At 47.1% G+C, this 19,444-nt stretch overlaps 1 protein-coding gene across 8 annotated transcripts in view; it reads left to right on the top strand.

The window, feature by feature from the left end:
- The window catches only part of TOX3 (TOX high mobility group box family member 3), a 102,827-nt gene extending 91,144 nt beyond the window's left edge, over positions 1–11,683 (top strand). For all 8 annotated transcript variants that reach the window (XM_045818757.1, XM_045818758.1, XM_045818763.1 and 5 more), the window contains exons 5-7: positions 4,359–4,586; positions 6,188–6,268; positions 9,772–11,683. In XM_045818757.1, coding sequence (XP_045674713.1) covers positions 4,359–4,586; positions 6,188–6,268; positions 9,772–10,470 — 1,008 coding nt within the window. In that variant the 3' untranslated portion in view covers positions 10,471–11,683. The remainder of the gene's footprint in view (positions 1–4,358; positions 4,587–6,187; positions 6,269–9,771) is intronic.
- The last annotated feature ends 7,761 nt before the right edge of the window (positions 11,684–19,444 follow it).

A 19,444-nucleotide genomic window follows, 5' to 3' on the forward strand; every position in this document is an offset into this window, starting at 1 on the left:
GCCCGCGCTCAATCCACTGAGCTACGCCAGCCAGGGCAGGCATGGCTTTTCTGAATGCCTACAAAAGCGTTCCGTCTTATTAAAGTCATTTATTCTAGGTCCACAGTTGCTCATTCCCCCTTTGTTAATTATGTGCTGTACACCTACTGTGTGCGGCATGGTGCTTGGTTCTGGTGGTGTGAAGTCTCAGACGAGAGCTGCTGCTCACAGGACTCCCCACTGGGGATGAGGAGCGTGGTGACAAGGAGCTGCGGCTGCTGAGTGGTGTCATCGGTGCATCTGGCATCCTGACGTTCTGCCTGGGGGAGCGATCTTAGCTCAACTTTATCGGGGAGGTGATACTTGAGTTAGGTCTGAGAGGATACATAAACGTTTGTGAGGCAGAAGAGAGAGGCCGGCATCCCGGTAGACAGAGCGCTGGCAGTACAGTCGAATTGATGGGTGTCACGAACGGTTTGGTATTGGGGAGGAGGGGGAGGAGTTTCGGAGAGAAATGGCTGACATGCACCGGCCCTTCTCCCGTTGGTAGTTGAGAGCTGATTCATTACTTCCACGATGGGACGGCCCAAGCAAATCTGTGCTTGAGAAAGGTAACTTTGGCTAGGCATGGAATGCATTACGGGGTGGGGGGGGGGGGCCCGAGAAAAGGAACCCAGTGAGAAGACACCTTTTTATGAAGTGTTTCATTTTAGCAGAGGAAGGAGCGGCCAGGGGGTGCCGGATGAGTGAGACGCTCAAGAGGGAGAATCGGCAAGGTTTGGTGACCCACTGGAGTCGGAAGGGACTGGAAGACACATTGGGCTTTAGTTGGAGAGCCGACACGAATATCAGCAAATGAGAGGGTCACCCCAGAAACACAGGAACGTTATTTTTCCCCGTTGGGAAGAGTTTGGCACGGGTTGCATTCGAGATGCTTATTTTTGAGTCGAGAACTCAGTTCACTGTAAGTGGAACTGGAGACTTGGGACCAGCAGCACGTACATGTGGAGGCGTGGGAACAATCGGAATGTCTCAGAGTGTCCGAGGAGCAGGTGAAGGCCAGAACCCTGAGCATCGTTTATTTATTTTAAGTGGTAAAGGGAAGAAGAGAAGCTGGAGAAGCCCAGGAGGGTGAAGAGCGGAGGGGAGGGGAGAGTCAGGTCACAGGGATTTATTCCAGCAGGGTCTGCTGGTGGATCGCATCCTCTGAGCTCCCCATTGGACCCAGGGCCGGCAGATGCCCTGTTAGTCCCTGCTCACTAAGGACTTGAGTGAGGTAGGTCACACATAGTGATGAAAGAAGCTCAAGGGGTGTCAAGGCCCAGCTAAGCCACCAGTGGTCATTATGCCATTCAGATGGACACCTTTCCTTTCCTTCGCATTTCCACGGGCTTTAACACTTACCTCGGCGCCAGTCTGAGGTTGTCTTGTCTCCAGGGAAATTCTTCTGCAGCTCCTGAGCTTGCTCCACTGCAAGCCAGGGTCTGGGGCTTATGTAAAGACAAGGAGCCCAGTTTATCTTTGCAGCGGCTTAGCTGAGAAAGGAAGATGAACTTGACCCTTGATTACATCTCTTTGGGGGGAAAGCGATGGCTACACCTTTCCCAACCCTTTTGAGCCAACTGCAAAAAAAGGTTTCTTGAGGAGAATGAATTCTGAGCTTTTATTTCACCTGTGAGCTTCTTCATTTCCGGTGTGTTCTTAAAAGGTAATGGTGATTAGGGCAAGTGAAGTTTATCCAAGAAAGACGCTGAAAGTTGTTGATATTTGAATGTCATTTTACAGAGAATGAAGTTGACCTCGTCTTATTTGGAAAAAGCTGCCCTGGAAATTACTTTCATCTTGCCATTGGTCAGCGTGTTATTGTTGGGGCAAGCAGTGCCCCATTTTTTTTTCCAGGAAGACAATACAGATGTTTGACTCGATCAGAAAAATCTGTGTGTGCATATATATATATATATTTTATCTTGTGACTCGAGTCATGTATTTGCATTGAAGGAAAACTTGGCTTCAGCTGCAGCTCTGTGTAAAAGGCATCTGCCTCCTTTGCAAGCTCAGATTCGTTAACTAGAGTCAGACAAGTCTCACTTATTCTGAGAATTTAGATAAAAAGACTGTGAGGCTGTAACATTTTATTGAGTTGTGCGAGTTATCACAGATGGCATTTTTGAGGAAAGGTGAATAGGACTTACCCCCATCTGAAGTACCTGAAGTAATTATATATGAGGGAACCCCCCCAAAACCCCCTGAAATTTATTTATGAAACATTGTGCATCTATTCTTGCATATTTAAACTTCAGTCCCTTTCAAAGTACTCTCCATTTGATGCAATACACCCGTCAAGACCTTTTTCCCACGGCTCAGAACAGTTTTTGAACTCATTGATTTTGATGCCTTTTAGTGCTTCTGCCATTTTTTTGTTTCACCTCTTCCACATGGGCGAAATGTTTCCCTTTGGGGACTTTTTTCATTTGGGGAAACAAAGTCACTTGAGGAGAGATGGGGTGAATGGGGAGTGTGAGGTATAGAGGTCATGCTATTTTGGGTCAAAAACTGCTGAGCACTCAGCGCCGTGTGGGCAGGTGTGCTCGTAAATCACCCGCCCTCAAAAGGGCAAGTGTGTTGAAAGAGTCATCAAAAAATTCATGGAAGCCGAACACAGCCTCTCACAGCAGCGCCAGCTGGTGCCCTGATACAGATGGGTCCCTAGAACACTCACTTAGGTGGGGAAGCCCGCACTACACAGAAGATAATTCTGCATTTCTTGGGGTCCCCCCCGACTCATGAGGTATGGATGTTCTTACCACTCAAGGGGTGCAAACAGTAAGTCCACCTAGAAGTAGACTAGCAGTTTCCCAACGCCTTGAGGGTTCCACGCTCTCAGAAGAGAGTCCCTCACTACTTACCCAGTCCCTCCCCAAGAAGTTTAGTAATTGGATTAAGTTCCAAATGACCCTCATTCGGAAAGTAATGATACTCTTGGAAAATTTGAATTAGGGTTGAAGACTCAAGGCCATTAAAAACCGATCTGTTAGCAGCTTGAATCTATCTCTGTTGATCTTGCTTAAGGCCAGCTGAAGACTGACATTGCAGTGTTCGGGGTGAAGGTAGCTGCAAAATTATCTTCAGTGTAGTCATATTGTAATCTAGGGGGGTGAAACCGGGTTGATAAGGCATGCTGCCTGCTTCTCTGACACGTGCATCATCTTTGAAGCTAGGTGGTGGTAGCAGATGAATCTGGAAGTCAGCGGTTTATAGGGTTGGAGGGCTGTACCCCGATCATTTCTGTTTCTTAAAACTTTCTTTTTTTGTTTGAAACTAACTTTATTTATTTATTTTAGAGAGAGAGGGAGAGAAACATCAATGTGTGGTTGCCTCTCATGTACCCCCTACTGCGTACCTGGCCCGCAATGCTGGCATGTGCCCTGACTGGGAATCGAACTGGTGACCCTTTGGTTCGCAGGGCAGCACTCAATCCACTGAGCCACACCAGCCAGGGCTCTGTGGTTTTGATCTCACAGAGCTCATGTTGTGAATCTGTGAGAGCACCTGCATGGCAGGCAGTACTGTTCTGAGCCGGCTGGTTCACCACGTATAATACAAATCTTCTTGGTTTCCTTTTTAGTCTTGGCGAGTTTAAGATCAGTTGTTGCCCTATGACGGGATTTTAATTTTATGAAGAGTGCCAATTTTTTTTCTTTCTTCAGTTAGAGGAATTTTGACACTTTTACATTTCCCGATGTCCTATTCTTTCGAAAGTGATTGTTTTGGAGAATAAAGGTAATCTTACCCTATTGTGCAAGCTTAGGGATTGTGGCTAATTTCCATTGGAGTTTCTGGAGACCCTTTAGCAAAGTAACATTCTGGTAAACTGAAAAATAAGCTCAAAAAGGTCATTTCAGACCCATTATACATTTGGCCTATGACTGCGGCCAGGGACCATATCTGAATACAACCAACATCCTGAATATTATTTAGGTTTACTTCTAGAACCCCTGAAAATGTAAACTGTTTTGTTTATGTATACATGTATAGCCTAGCGCACGTGTGTGTGTGTGTGTGTGTGTGTGTGTGTGTGTGTGTGTATGGCATCGCCTGGTATGGAGTCTTCTGCTTTTCATTACTCATAATTGCTATTTAGAGCATATGTGGTAAATCTATTGAAGATACTTCTGGATCTCATTAATCAGTGTTCTAAATGCTAATCTCTGCTGTCCAGTCAACTCTAAGCAAATTCACCCCTCCCCCGCACTTGGTGATGATTCCTCTGTTGATGACGCTTCACGAAACCTTAAAAGAATGATTATGGACCTGATGTGAGTCTTGCTGCCTTCTCCGCAAATACATTGCAGGCGGTGAATGTTTTTCGTGCCTTGCAGGCCATCGGAGAGAAAAGGGCCGCTCCCGACTCTGGCAAGAAGCCCAAGACCCCCAAGAAAAAGAAAAAGAAAGACCCCAACGAGCCTCAGAAGCCAGTGTCAGCGTACGCCCTGTTTTTCAGAGACACGCAGGCTGCGATTAAAGGTCAAAACCCCAATGCGACCTTCGGGGAGGTCTCAAAAATCGTGGCGTCCATGTGGGACAGCCTGGGAGAGGAACAGAAGCAGGTAAGGCCAAGCTCCATCGTGGCCGCGACCCTAAAACGTGGCCAGAGGGGTCCTTGCATCTTTTCCGAGTGGGTTCATTCGCTTGATAGGACTGCTTCCCACGGAAGCCTTTCTAAGCTGTGGAATTAAAGCAACACACACACACACACACACACACACATGCACGCACACACAAATGACCCCAGACCACTGGCCAGGTATATGGACTTCTCAGTTCCCAAGAGGGTGCATGTCCCGAACCCATTCAGAGGAGAGTTGGAGGAAATGCAAGCGGTCCCCTGCAAGTGTAAACTTTTGACGGTCATCTCTTCATTTGATGGTCAACACTTCACAACGTGGAGTGTTTCCCCCCTTTGTTCGCAAAGGGCCCTGCGGAGCCATGAGGACCGTCCCTTTGACCGTCTCTCTGGACTCTCGTGCTGTCCCGGCGGGGTCCCACACTATGAAGGCGCCTCGGCGTGTCTCATTATTTTCCCCGGGCATTGGAAATTTTATTCCAGGTCCATTTGAAAGCTCGGCAGTGTGAGAAGCATTGAGAAATTAGCCAGGCTGGTGGGAGATACTTCCTCAGAGCCCCGTCTCTTCCCCTCACCGCCCCCCCCCCAGCAGCTCCCCCAGAGAGCGCAGAAGAAACCACTCCCGTGGGGGTCAGTCCTCCCTTTGCTGCTGGCACGCAAGTCCGGTGACCGTTAATAGCAGTTAACTTCTCACAGCTGCAGAAGACTAGACTCCCGTTAGGAAGAACATTAGAATACTTGTTTCAGGTTTGGAGAGTGGAAAACCCTTATTGCCTTATTTTTTTTTCCTCCAAATTGTGAAATCAGTTTTACCAGCTGGCTTTGCTGGGATGGTGCGACTGTAGAATCTACCTGTGAGTTTGCAGGGAGCTGAGTTGCTGTGTGATTTTTCTACCCCGGACACGTAATCCTAAGGGCGTGGCTCACTGCTGCACCTACTTTTAAACTCCGGAGGGAGAGACAGTTAGCGGTGCCTTGGCCCAACACCCAGCCTTCAGGCCCTTGTCAGGGGAAGACGCCTCTTTGTGCGCCACACTGGCAGGTGTCTCTGTAACTCCCGGGTCTCACTGATGGCGGTCGCGGGTGTCGTACTGTTTCTGACTGTTCTTCTCTGCGGAAGGAGACCAGGGTCCAGGAGGCCTCCTTGTATTCTGTCTTCACACGCTCCGCCTGTTGTCGGTGTTTTAATTCTCTGGCTTGATCCAGTTTAGAAACCTGTGTGGGGGGAAGTGGACAGTGTTGGGGAAACTTGTTACTTTCTATCATTTCACCCCTTCCAAGCGGAGTGTATTCTCACTACCTTTATTGACTTCCGGTGCATGAGGCCTCCAGCGGTTACTCCCAAGGAGTCTATGCTGCAACCTGAAATCTTTTTCTCGTTTGCCACAGTAAACATCAGATTTGTGCTCCAGGGAGAGGGCTGGGTTTTGTTTTGATGTGTGTGTGTGTGTGTGTTTACGTTGATCAAAGCCACAGGCACTAGCATTTTATGTGAATGATGGGAGTTACTTGGTGACCTGAGTCGTGCAACGGTTATTTGATGGTTCGGCATGTGGGGAGCTGCTCACTGTGGTCTTCCTACAGGTGTACAAAAGGAAAACGGAAGCTGCCAAAAAGGAGTACCTGAAGGCCCTGGCTGCGTACAGGGCCAGCCTCGTTTCTAAGGTAGGCGTGCTTGGGGGTGGCCAGTCTCGGGGAGTTACAACGTTGAAAACCCTAACCCCCACCCTTTTAACCCCGGACCACTGAAAACATAAGTGCAACTCCCTTCGGACTTAACTGGAAAGCCTCTTGAATAACTCAAACATGTATTTGTTTGCCATTATGCATTCATGGCTGTGATGGCATGAAAAATATGATAAATAGAACTAATTTAAGCTGTTAAATCTAAATGGTTTCCAAAGGATTCGCTGATCTCTTTCGATGTGTGTGGAAGCTATTTGGACAAATTTTAAATAGCCTCTTATTCTTTTCTTTCTGCCAGAGAGGGAGACGCGTATTAATGTCTCCTTTTTCAACTGGCAGGCTTGTTTGTCAGGCGTTTTTTTTTTTTTTTGGACACCATATCATAAATTTTCCACTGGCTACATTATTGCAACAGGGGAGGTGGCATTTTTGACCAAACTGTTCCACATCATATAAATAAATAAGCCTCATGATTATTTAAAATAAAATTACGCTCCCAGTTCCGAAAAAAAAAAAAAGACATGTACATGTATTACACACAGAGTATACAATGGACCCTGATGTATTATAAAATGCGCCAATATCCCAAAGCAAATGTCAGTGCAGATTATTATTACCTTGATGCAGAAGGAGCCTGAGCTTTGCATTGTATTATTTTACCATTTAATTAACTTTGTCTTGAGCCTTCCTAGAATTTAGAGAGGCTTTGGGGGAGGAGGAATTAAGCCGAGGGTTTTTATCTCGATGAACGCCCTCTGGCCAGCCGAGATTCCGTGTCCTCGTCCTCGTCTCCACCTCCAGGCCCTCAGGGCGTGGCGGGCTCGGTGGCACAGCCCTCGGCCAGGGCTTATTCCACGTTTCTCTTCTTCTCCCGAATTGTTTCTCCTTCCTGCTAAGATGCACCCTGGGCAGCTGCTCAGAATCCGGTCCAGAGAGGGCCTCCTGTCTCTGACAGCTGGCGGGACACTGTCCGGGTCGTTAGAAAGAGGAAACAGTCCAATATATCGCAAAACCTCTTTCTCAGACTCTGGAAGACGCGCCACCAAAGACGTGGCACCAACTCTGGCCTCGGATTTCCCGTTGGCAGAAAACCACCGAATGTGTTTTTTCATCGATATTTAGAGTCGAGGTGTAGTTGATGGGTCATTAGAGCGACGTGAACAGAGAAACGATGTGCGTGTCCTCCTTCTGTGGATTATCCGTTCACTCACTTACCCGGAAGCAGTAGAGGTGATCTTTGTGCATGAGAGCACGAGCGACCGACGACACGTGGGTTTCGGCCCGGAGCCGGTAACTGGAAAGGCGGGACGGAAATCGCCAGGGCGGTCGGCGCGTCAGCTCCGTGGCTGCCTTAGAAGGGGAAGGTGAACAAGGGCCGCATTGGCTAGGAGAAACCGGATTCAGAAATAGTTTTGAATGGAATTCAGTGACTCCAAAAAACGTCAACAGGAAGGGGCGTCATAAGAATAAATCTAAAATATTGTTTGTTCATTTGTCTATTCTTCAGGTAAGAGCAGTTTAAGGGCGTCCCCGCATCTATATTCAGAGACCTGGTAGGCGCTAACGCAGTCCGTGGAATGTGAGTGTAGAGAGTAACTTCAGCTGGAACCGCAAGTGGGAAGCAGCGGCCGAACCGCTGGCCTCACAGGGAGACGTGGCTGTGGTTTGGGACCCCACGGTGTAAAGAGGACCGGCGGCCCCCACCACGACGGCGAGGACGGAAAATCCAATCACGTGCACGTGATTGAAAGAGACGGGGACGCGAGGACTGGGGAGCAGGTGCCGTGAGTCCCCAGGCGTGGGGGAGCCCTGCGTCTCAGCTCTGAGCCTCAGCGAGAAGCCCCCCTCCAAGGAGCAAGGGCACGGGGAGCAGGAGTCCAGCCTCCACGCTGGGACGGACAAGTCGGGCTGCATCCTGTGCCAGGGTTACTTGCAGCTTCTGCGGGCGGGCGGGGCGGGGCGGGGCGGGGCTCGCTGTCTCCTGCTGCGGCCCGGCTGCCAGTCCCAGGCTCCGCAGCGACCGAAAGTGAACGAGCGCGTTCAGTGATGCCATCGGTCGAGGCTGTTCCCACACGGAGTGGCTGTCCCGACACCAGAGTCACGCCTCAGGTTCCTTCTAATAGCAGGTTTTATAAATCCGAGTAATAAGAACCTAGAAGTAAACATTGAGAATCATTCGAAGAGAGTGGCTATCAGCTCGATAGCCCCACGGTGCCCCAGCGGCCCTTCCTCCAAAGCCCCCTGGTTTTGTGAAGAACAAGAAAAAAAATAGTCTTTCAGAAGAATCATTCCAATCACTGTGGCATTAGTGAAAACTATGTTTCTGAGGGGGTAGTTCTGTGTTTTTTTAGGACAAAATGTAGTAGGCGGTCTCTCTCCATGTTGACTCCCAGATCGGTTCTTTGTAACAGGGCACTCAGTCACGTGAGTTGTGAGCGCTCTTCCCTCGTCTGTGGCTGCCTTGATACATTCTGGAAACCTTTGCCAATAGTCGGTACACTGAACCATTCCTAACATTGTAAAGTACTTCAGTGCAGTCCCTCTAAGGAATCCAATTATGTTCTTCTTATATTCAGCTGAGCACTGTACAAGATAATCATGCAAATACGGGGCTTTGATGTTTTCTGGTAGCAGTAGTTGTTAACGAAAATTGCTAATATTTACCAAACGCTTCCCGTGGGCCTGGTACTGTTCCGTGTGCCTCGCACACAGGCGCTAATTGAATCCTCACCGCCTCTGCCCGAGGTGAACGCCGTGCAACCCCATTCTGCAGATAAGGAAACCGAGGAACGGGTGGGTGAAGGAACCTGCCCTAGGTCGGAGCTGTTAAGCCTGAGAGGTGGATTTGTATGCTGGCGGTCTGCACGTTGGTGTCCGGGTTTGGTGGGGAGGTCGGTGCAGACTGAAGTGGTGAAGAACTGTTGCACATGTATCAGTCATCGTGTGCTACAGTAGTGCTGCGTAACAAGTAGCTGCAGAGCCAGTGACTTAAAAAGATAAGGATCGACCTCTGAGAGTGCCAGTTAGCTGGCTGGTTCTTTGGATCGAGGGCACGGTGGGCAGGATCAGCTAGCTCTGCCCATCTGTCTGTGGTCGGCAGGAAGTGTGAGGTCAGGGGTGGGGAACTGGACTGTTCACATACAGGGCAGTTGGCTGGCTCTTGAGTAGGGTGACCGGGCCGTCCATGTGTCTGTCATCACACACACAGCACTGGTGGGCTTGGGAGACAGTGTGTGTGGAAGGGGGCAAGGCCTTTGGAGACCTCACTTCTACCACGTTCCGTTGAGCAGAGCGAAGGCACAAGGCCAGCCCCGGTCGAGAGGTAGGGAATTTGATTCTATCTCTGGGACAAGCTAAAAAGTCACACGACAGAGGGCTTGTGTCCAGGGAAGCATGCATCGTGGTGGCCATACTGAAAAATACTTAAGTATTTTAACCACTTGTGTGTTTTAATATTTTGGACTTTTCTTCCCCAAATGCAGGCAGCTGCCGAATCAGCAGAAGCCCAGACCATTCGCTCTGTCCAGCAGACCCTGGCGTCCACCAATCTGACCTCCTCCCTGCTACTCAACCCTCCACTGTCTCAACACGGAGCGGTGTCGGCAGCACCTCAGACTCTGCAGCAGTCGCTCCCTCGGTCAATTGCTCCCAAGCCCTTGACCATGAGACTGCCCATGAACCAGATTGTCACGTCGGTCACCATTGCGGCCAACATGCCATCGAACATTGGGGCCCCGCTGATCAGCTCCCTGGGCACGACCCTGGTGGGCTCAGCACCCTCCACCCAGGTGAGCCCTTCCGTGCAGACCCAGCAGCAGCAGCTGCAGCAGATGCAGCAGCAGCAGCTGCAGCAGCACCAGATGCATCAGCAGATCCAGCAGCAGATGCAGCAGCAGCATTTTCAGCACCACATGCAGCAGCACCTGCAGCAGCAGCAGCTGCAGCAGCAGATCAGCCAGCAGCAGCTGCAGCAGCAGCTCCAGCAGCAGCTCCAGCTGCAGCAGCTGCAGCACATGCCGCACCCGTCTCAGCCTTCGCCTCGACAGCACTCGCCCGTCGCCTCTCAGATGACCTCCCCCGTCCCGGCCATCGGGAGCCCCCAGCCAGCCTCCCAGCAGCACCAGTCGCAAATACAGCCCCAGGCACAGACTCCAGTGTTACCGCAGGTCAGTATTTTCTGAAGACGCGTGTGGCGGACGAACGGGCACGTGGAGGCGAGCGGAGGGTAGACCGTCCGCGGCTGAGACCCGTAAGTCGGTGTTGGTTCTGCAGAAACGTGGGACAGATCACGTGGTCCTCTGAAATGTCTATTAGATAGGCAATAAGACCCGCGGCGCAGCGGGGCATCCTCTCGAGCTGACGCTCCGCCACTTGGTTTTTAAACAAGAGAAGCTGTGCTCTTTTATGCGATGCCTTTTTTATTTATTCAGGCTATACCTACAATATGTGAATCGAACCGTTCCACCAACCCTGGGACACATACTGGGGACTATGAACTGGCCTCTCTGAGTCACAGAGCACGGCCTTACTTCTCCAGGAGTGAATAGACCGCCCTTCCGGGCTGCGGGAGCTCGCGAAACCCTAGCAATCAAAAGCACAGTTGTAACTACCTGAATATGAAGATTCCTGTTTCATACAAACACTTGTATGACGTGAATAGTTGATGGCATTTTTTTTGTCATGGAAAAAATAATGTAAATCACAGACTCTTGCCAAAGGTCTTATTTTTCTTTCCTAAATATCTCCAGAAAAAAAAATGCAAGTGATTAGATTCAATTATTGACGCATCCCCACTTTTTACCCATGACTTCTCCAAACCAAACCACAGTCTATGTCCCAACAATAGATCTCTGACCGCTGTTAGCCCATTATATTCATCCCAATTAGAGGAAAAGAATGTGAATACTATATTCTGTGTTTTGAGTGACAAGTTTCGAAAAATAAAAAAAAACACTGTATTTTTCAAAGGGAAATGAACTTAAATGAAAACAGTTATTACAAAAAAGTTAAGATTTAAAAAAAAAAGCGAGAGTTTTTATTATGATGTAATACCGGTAGAATATTTAAAAGTCGCGCCACCGTGAATAATCAGTGTAAATATTTCCTTTCAAAGTTGTAAGTTTTCCTATCACGTGTTGTAAAGTTTTCATAAACGAGGCTTTAACGTAAACACTGGTGACACGAACCATTCATTGCTACGTTGCTTATTGTGTTTTTATGCTGTTTTATACTTTTTTATGAGTTACGATAGCAGCAATTAAGTTGTTTGTATTTTGCTTAACTGAAACAAAAATGCTTTTATCTTGCTATAGAATAAACACATTTCAGTAAAACCCGTGGACTGTATTTTGATGCAACAACCAGGAACCTGTTCACTTTTCAAATAAAATGATATGTCACATTTCACTTTTGGTTCCTTGAATAAGTATCAGATGGGGAACTAGGGCAAGATACCCACTTTTATTTGGGCTCAAGCTTGTCTTCCGTGTTTGATTGCAAATATGATACTCACAGCTAAGAATTTGCATGGCATGGCCCCCACACCAGGGCCCTTGCAAACAAAGGAAAACGTTAGAAATACCTTTGTAAATTATCTTTTTGTTACAGTGCAAGGGGAAGGTAAGTGCAGAGGACAAGCACTCGTCTTCTCATGTTAGGGACTAGAGCTGGCGGGCCCGTGTTGTTATTGCTGTTAAAACTGAGGGCGAATCAATGCTAATTCTTAAGCCAAAATAATTATTTCGGTGCCTATTTCTTATCCCCCTTTTCTTGCTCTTCGCTGGCTCCTCTTTGAGAACAGTGTGACCACTATCCCCAGTTGTCTTGCGTGATTAATTACAGCATCTGTCGTGTCAGAAGCTATAATGAAGAGGTCTTGATAAAAATTGCAAATTACCACTGGCAACAGTCTTAAACTGCTTATGATAAAATGAAAATTAAAAACAGCAAGTGTCAACCCTGACCAGAATCCTAATTTGAAAAAGAAAAAAAAAAGAAAAAAGAAAAAAACAAGGGTGTGAGCTGTAGTGTCCATAGTTACCGTGTGCAAGACATTCAGAAATAATGGAATATGGGTGCCTCTCATCCGCTGTAGATTTCAAAGAATATTTACTGTATGTTGTGGGCTATGAATAATGAATTCAGCTCTCAATATTTCATAATCCTCTCCTACTCTGGATTATGTACAAATATTGAACAGCAAGAGATCCTAATTATAAATTTATAGATTTCTTGCTGTAGGAAAATTTATGTCTAAATTGAAGCTTTTCATAAGATGCATTAGTTGACAAGTATCAGTGTTCGAACAGCCTTCGGATGACGCCTAATCACAGCTACAAGCGGGGGGACTGGATTCCACAAAGGAGTGACCTGCTTGCATCAGCCCCATCAGAAGCAGAGCTGATGGGAAAAGATTTTCAGTGAATTGAAAGTAACGTTACATAACAAAAAGAGCCATTTTATATTCTGTTGTGAAACCTTTAGACAAATGTCTTCAAAATTAATTGCCAAACTACATGTGACAGTAATTGTGTATTAGGTCTGTAATTGTCATTTTGAAAACCCATGAAGTATTGCTTGGGAAAAAAAATGTCACTAATGATAAGACTTAATTGCAAGTGAAGTCTGTTTTCCACTGTTTGCAGCTAGAAGCAGGTGTTGTAACATCTATTAAGTGATTTTATAAATCTTGGGTTTTATCACATTGGATTAAGTGATGGTCAGTTTCAAGGGAAAAAAATAGTTCAGTTCCTACAGTTTCAGAAATGAATCATCAGGCAAAACTAGATATTCAAAACATCAAAAGGCTTGTATCGTGAAAAGAATTCCCCCAAACTTGGTACCAAATTCTTTCTCTCAAGATTCGCTAATGTATTATGCATCAACTTGTATTTCCATTCATCCATGGGACTCTGGTGCCCGCTCCGGAGACTTTGGAAGCACTTGGAGTACTCTTTGTTGTGACAGAGCAGAAATAAATCAGGGTAATGAAAAGTGGGCCTGAGAAATGTGGCCTCTGATTAGTGGGGTGCCTGCATGGCCTTCATCCCTCCTTCCGAAGTGATCTGTGGTCATTACCGGGGTTCTCCCACCCCCTCCCACCCTCCACCCCTATCACACGCCTTTCCTTTTTGGTGCCCCTGCCGTGGGCACATTATTTTATTACTCTGGCTAAACGTGTTCTCCTTCTTGCATGAACCTGGATGCCATCTGATGAAAGAACAGAAGGAGTTTTCATTGTTTAGCTGACGTGGGGTCATTAGTTCCCGACTCCAAGAACAAAAGCTTAAATGCCTTCGTGCGGCATAATTTCTGCGGTGCATGACCACCTGACGGAGGTTGGAAGGCTTTCTAGACAAATGGATTCCTAGCTCAAGTTTTAAGTAGGAGTCCGCCGCTGCTGCGTGCATTCAGCGGGCTGCAGACATCTGAATGGTCTCTTTCCCCCTTTCTCACTTCGTGGAGCATTTTTCAGCACCGGACTTCAATCTAACCTTTCCTTCTCCCCCCACCCCCTTTGTTTGGCTTTTGTTTTGCAACAGCTGTTATTATCGTTTTTGGTCAGCTGTGATTGCTGGAGGCAAAATAGGACCAGATGGTGTTTTGCTATGCATGAATGGGGAGTTAGAGGAGTTGGGATTGAATAGGCCAAGTTTGAATGGTGTCTATGCACCACCTGCCTGCCTGGGCTGCGGCACACACATCGCAGAAGCACGGTCCGCCTCAGACCTACTGGAGTCGGGTGGGAAAGTGAGGAGGTGGGTGGATTTTCCCCGTAGTTATTGATCTTCCATGCACCAACCGAAGAATGCCCTGTGCAGTCACTTTGAGCTAATTAGATATGACACGGGTTGGGCATGCCCTCTTTCGCTCTAGAATTCCCGTTTGCTTTACAGATTTCATCTTTCTCCCAAGTAGGCACGCACATGCCCGCGTAGCCGCACGCACGCTGCACATTAATAGCAGAAATCACGGGGCTGATTAGGCACATGTTTCAACAGTGTTTAATACAGTAGACTTTACTAAGAGCCTGAGGTGGAGGTGTTAGGAAGGCGAGGGAATCTCAAGGGTACTTGTATCAGTTAATAATAGAAGGTAGAGAAAAATTAATTCTGAGATGTAGACAGAGTCCTCATTATTTGTAGATTTTACCCATCAAATACTGCACATATGTAACAAATCTGCCTTTAGTGGGAGTGCCACCCAGGTACACAACCAGATTAGAATTTTTGTAGGAAATATTCTTGACTGTATCATTGTTCTCCTCATTCCCCCAATAAGGTTAGCGTCGCTGGCTGGTTGAGGTGACCTCAAGGACACACACTTCCCTGAGTTTTAAAGCTGCCGAGTGGGCGTGAGCCAGGTTGATCATGGTCCTACAGGTGTGTGAGTTGTGCTGGCCCAGTGTGCTGCCAAGGACGAGCTGAACCCCCCGGGAAACGCGGTGTTAGGTGGGCCAGGCTGACAGCTCCATTTGCCTGCGGCCCTCATTACCTAAACTCACTTCCGTTACGTGCAAAGCACCGGGATAGGTCCCGAAGGAGATGCAAAAATAAGCACAGCCTTCTGTTTACTTGGTGTATGTTTGAAATTTTCCATCGTGGAAGCTCGGAAAAGAAGAAGCCCTCCTTAACTTAAGGGGCCTTAATTTTTTTTTTTATTGCAGTGGGGAAATGTACCCAGCAGGCAGAATGATTCGTGGGCCAACCAAAGACGTAAAACAAGTAGGGGGTGGTTGTGCTTTTTTGTATAATCTGAGAAAATTAAAATTTGTTTGGAAAGGGAAGCAATGGCAATTGGGTAGGGACCTGGGGGGAAGTTGCGCAGGGTTCCTGGCATTTAAGACGTGCGTTGAAGGCTGGGTAGGATTTCAGCAGGCCAAGATGGAAGTCAGGTCTTGGTAGAAGTAGAACTATCTTGGTAGGACTATCTCCAGACAGGGCAGAGCAGGAGAGAAAAACATTCACATTGAAAATACAGGCACCATCCCTGGCTGGCATAGCTCAGTGGATTGAGCGCGGGCTGCGAACCAAAGTGTCGCAGGTTCAATTCCCAGTTAGGGCACATGCCTGAGTTGCAGGCCACGGCCCCCAGCAACCGCACATGGATGTTTCTCTCTTTCTCCCTCCCTTCCCTCTCTAAAAATAAATAAATAAAATCTTAAGAAAAAAGAAAATACAGGCACCATCCAAACATCAGTAGAGAACATAGCAACTTGGGCACTGTGCTCTGGGGAGGCGAGTGGAAGAAAGTGCTAGAAAGGAAGTTTGGGGTCCTGTCTACCTGGTCAGGGGCTTGGGCTTAACAAGAAAACACTGAGGTGTCTGAGGAAGGAAGGGAACGCAGAAAGGATTTTAACTTACCTTCAAGAAGGGAGGCTGCTGTTTGGCCCCCCTAAAAGCTGAAAGGAAAATGCAGCAAGATTCCCCTTTGTTTTAATTATTTTAATGATCTGTTTTCATTATTCACACGCACAAATAAAGCTTCCGCTCCCATCTTCCCGGTGCAAGAGAACACCACCGACGAAACCAGATCGAGGCATTTTTGGTGCCAACTGTAGAGGAAGCCTTATCCTTTACATGAGTGTTGAGAGGGAGCTCATTTTCCATGTTTCTGCTGTGAAAAGAAAGCTATTTTCACCACTGGTAAAAAGTACCTCTTGGTGCTTGAACTCAAATGTGATGAATGATGAAAAGAAGCCCTTGCTTTGTTGCTGAGCGGAACACCTCAGGCGGCCCTGGGAGGGATGTTGGTTATGGTCTCAATTTAATTTCAAAGAAGAACCTTCACAGCTAGAAAACACGGATGCTGATGCACACTTAGCCAAGGAATAACGCTCTTTTGTAAACGCCTCATTATCGCTAGCACGTGTGTGGTGCCTCGTTTAATTCCCTCTGTAGACCGGGCAGGAGTTACCCTCACGGAACAAGTTAGGAAACTGAGGCACGGAGAGAGTGGCAACTTCGTCCGATAGTGCTTTGCCTCGAAGAGACACGGGACTGGGAATGGAACATTTTCCACTCTAGGTGTCCTGTGTCATTGACCTAAAGTGTGCACATGCATGACATATATTTGAAGTTGTTATATCTGCCATGTATATTTGTATGTAGGATAAATATGTGGGTGAATAGGTGGGTGATATAAATATATATGACAGAGGTCCGTCGGCGTCCAAGAGAATAAGGGATGCGTGTTTTCCTCATGGCTACTCAGGCAGTGAGCCAGCGTGAACGCCGCTGAGTCCACGTTTCCCGTGGGGCCTCATGCCACGTGGCCCTTTTTTCCACGTGGACTCTTCCCCACCCAGTTGTTTCTCTCACAAGTTCTCTCTGCGATGATTTTGTATTCAAGCAAACAGCTTTGACTTGTGTTCAACTCTTAGGGCTGGAGATGATGCCACGAACGTGCCGAAGCCCAGTACCGCTCTGCACGTTTAAAAAGAAAAGACGGGCTGTAAGGAAGATGGAGATGGGTGCGCGCCAGCTGGGTGCGCCCTGTGTGCATCACTGAAGGCGTCTGGCGAATCGGTATCGAGTACAGGGAACTGATGGCTGCTTAGGGGTGCATCTCCCCAGGGATTGCGGAGTAGCCACTCTGGTACGGCATCCTGAGTCTCCCTTCCATCTCCAAGACCACACCCCCCCACTCCCCACTGAGCGGGCTGCGCTCTACCACAGGCCGCCACTTGTCACAGGAAATATGGAGGTGGGGACCCCTACTTTTTCATCCCCTGTCGACAAGACTTTAGTATTGTCTTAACTTTAAGTGAACAAAGCTCCCTTGCGAAGAGTCATTTGCAAAGATTGAATAGAAGTGAATAGCAGTTCTAACATACTCATCCAGAACACCAGATACAAACATTCTGGTGAACGAATTCTTGGAGCCTTTCATTTTCAAGGGCTTTTTTTTTCTAATTTTTTTATTGTTGTTCAATTACAGCTGTCCCCATTTTCCCCCTTTTACTCTTCCCTTCCCAAGGTGTTTGAGTGACTTAATCCAGCGTCAAACCGAGTTGCAGTTATTTTGAGATCGGGTCTTAGGTTTATTTTCAGATTTTTTGGCCTACTTTTTCTTTCCGGCCAGTTCGCCTCGTGTCTGAGGATATGTGACCAAGTTGGATTCTTTTGGTAACATTCCTTGTTCTATGTCATCCCTGGGACAGGCAGAGAGAGCCTTAATTTTCAGGTTGTCACAGTGAGCGAAAATGATGCCATGGTCTAAACCTGCCTTAATTGGTCATTTGCAAAGATGCTACAAGACCTCAGGTCAGATCATTCGGGCCTGCTGGTCTACCCTCGCCCTGTTGGCCCGTTTGTAATCCTTTCCTCTGTAATTGGAATTGAGTAGGTGGAGTCCCAGGGGACAGTAACGGCATCTGAGGAAATTACCTACGTACAGCCTGACCTCTTCTGTGCTGTTTCGGATGCCAAATTAAGTCATTCATCTTTGGCTGTTTGGACAGTTACCTGGAAGGAATGACACCATTTTCTCCATAATAACATTTTTATAAATTGTGTCGGAAAGCTGGCATTCCTAGAGTGTGACTTTTTAATGGTCAGGATATTTTGGCCAACAAATGCAAGTTCAGCCGTAGTTCTTTGCAAAGAATTCCGTGGACAAAATGCATGGCTCTTTTTGCAGGTAGAAAATAAATCACTGTTGCTTATGCTATTGGGAGGTAGACATTTCTAACCAAAACAGTCAAAATGTGTCTTCTCACAGTTTATATCCTAAAATCTTGGTTAGCAAGGACATTGGGGTTATTCTCAGGGAGAATTTTCAAGATTTAAATGTGCCCAAAGGGTGGCAATGGTATTTGCTTCTAGATCATCAAAAGCCCAAGAATGTGCTTCTTGGGCTCAACCAGCTGCTAGATACGTACAGCCAGTCAAAGCGGAATCACTTTTAGAATGGGCACAAATTACCGTATTTTTCGGACCATAAGACACACCCCGGTTTTAGAGGAGGAAACTAGGAAAAAAATTTTGAAGCAAAAAACGTGGTAAAATATTTAATAGCATCAATATCATAATGTTTCACCAATGTAAATGTCATCAGAACTCAACAGCAACATTAACAACCGTTATTCCTCCCAAAATTTTTGGGGGGGTAGTGTGTTTTATAGTCCGAAAAATATGGTATCTTATTGGGCTTAATTCCTCTGAAGCACTTTCTGTTCATTTGTATGTTATGGCTGAAGTTTGTTTATGGCCAAAGAATAATTTGTCCATTGTGGACAAAATATGCACTGTGTTCATATTTTGAATAAGGTCAGACTCTCCAATAGGTTAGGTAACTGTGTACAGAGATTTAAATTCTTGAACCCAAAACTGCAGAGATCGGTGATCTTTTTGGCTGTTGTTCTTCTCATTCACTGTTAAAACCATTTACATGGTGAGGGGCCTCGCCGGTGGGAACGCTTCCATGGGGGATTTCCGGAGGACAAGGCTGGCACCCCCCACCCCCCTAGCACAGCAGCGAGGGAGATGCAGGAAGCACCGCCCTCGGCCAATGTCAAGTGCTGACATCATCGCTGTGCATACAGATGAACAGAGCTCAGCAGAGCCATCAAACACAGTGCTAAACAAAAGCTCTGCAGAAGCGTTTCCGCGGGCTGGGCATGTGGGCCATGACTCCTGCAATGAACTTGAGCACACAGGTAGCTAGGCCTTAAGTCAAAGAAACAGGACCCAGCCGGAGAGGGAGGAGATCACCGGATTCATGCGGTTTGGGGCCCAGCAACAGCCGTGAAACTGCTTGGCCCCAGAACTAATAAACTACATTCTGCAAGCCCGTGTTCTGAGAACAACTAAGAGTTTTATGTTTGATACAGATGGTGTTTATACAGAGTATATGAGCTCAGCATGTGAAGCAGTCATAAAACAGACTGGGGTTGGGTATAATTATTCACAATTACTATTGTATAATTGGATGCCGTAACTATTATATAAAAAATATTTTAAGAAGTAGACTCTGCTCCTACTTTCACAATAGTCCTTAACAATAAGAGACATATGCTGTAAACATCGTAGCGTATTTTATGGTGTTTACAAACTTACACAAGGTTTGGCAAAGTTGCAAATACAACAGACCAGGTTCTGCTGCTTGCCTCCTTAGGTAAACCAGTTGTCCTTACTCAGCTGCAGCAGCGAGTTC

The sequence above is a fragment of the Phyllostomus hastatus genome, unplaced genomic scaffold (assembly GCF_019186645.2).
Source record: "Phyllostomus hastatus isolate PE091 unplaced genomic scaffold, TTU_PhHast_1.1 phas_scaffold_345, whole genome shotgun sequence".
NCBI classification, from domain to species: Eukaryota; Metazoa; Chordata; class Mammalia; order Chiroptera; family Phyllostomidae; genus Phyllostomus; species Phyllostomus hastatus.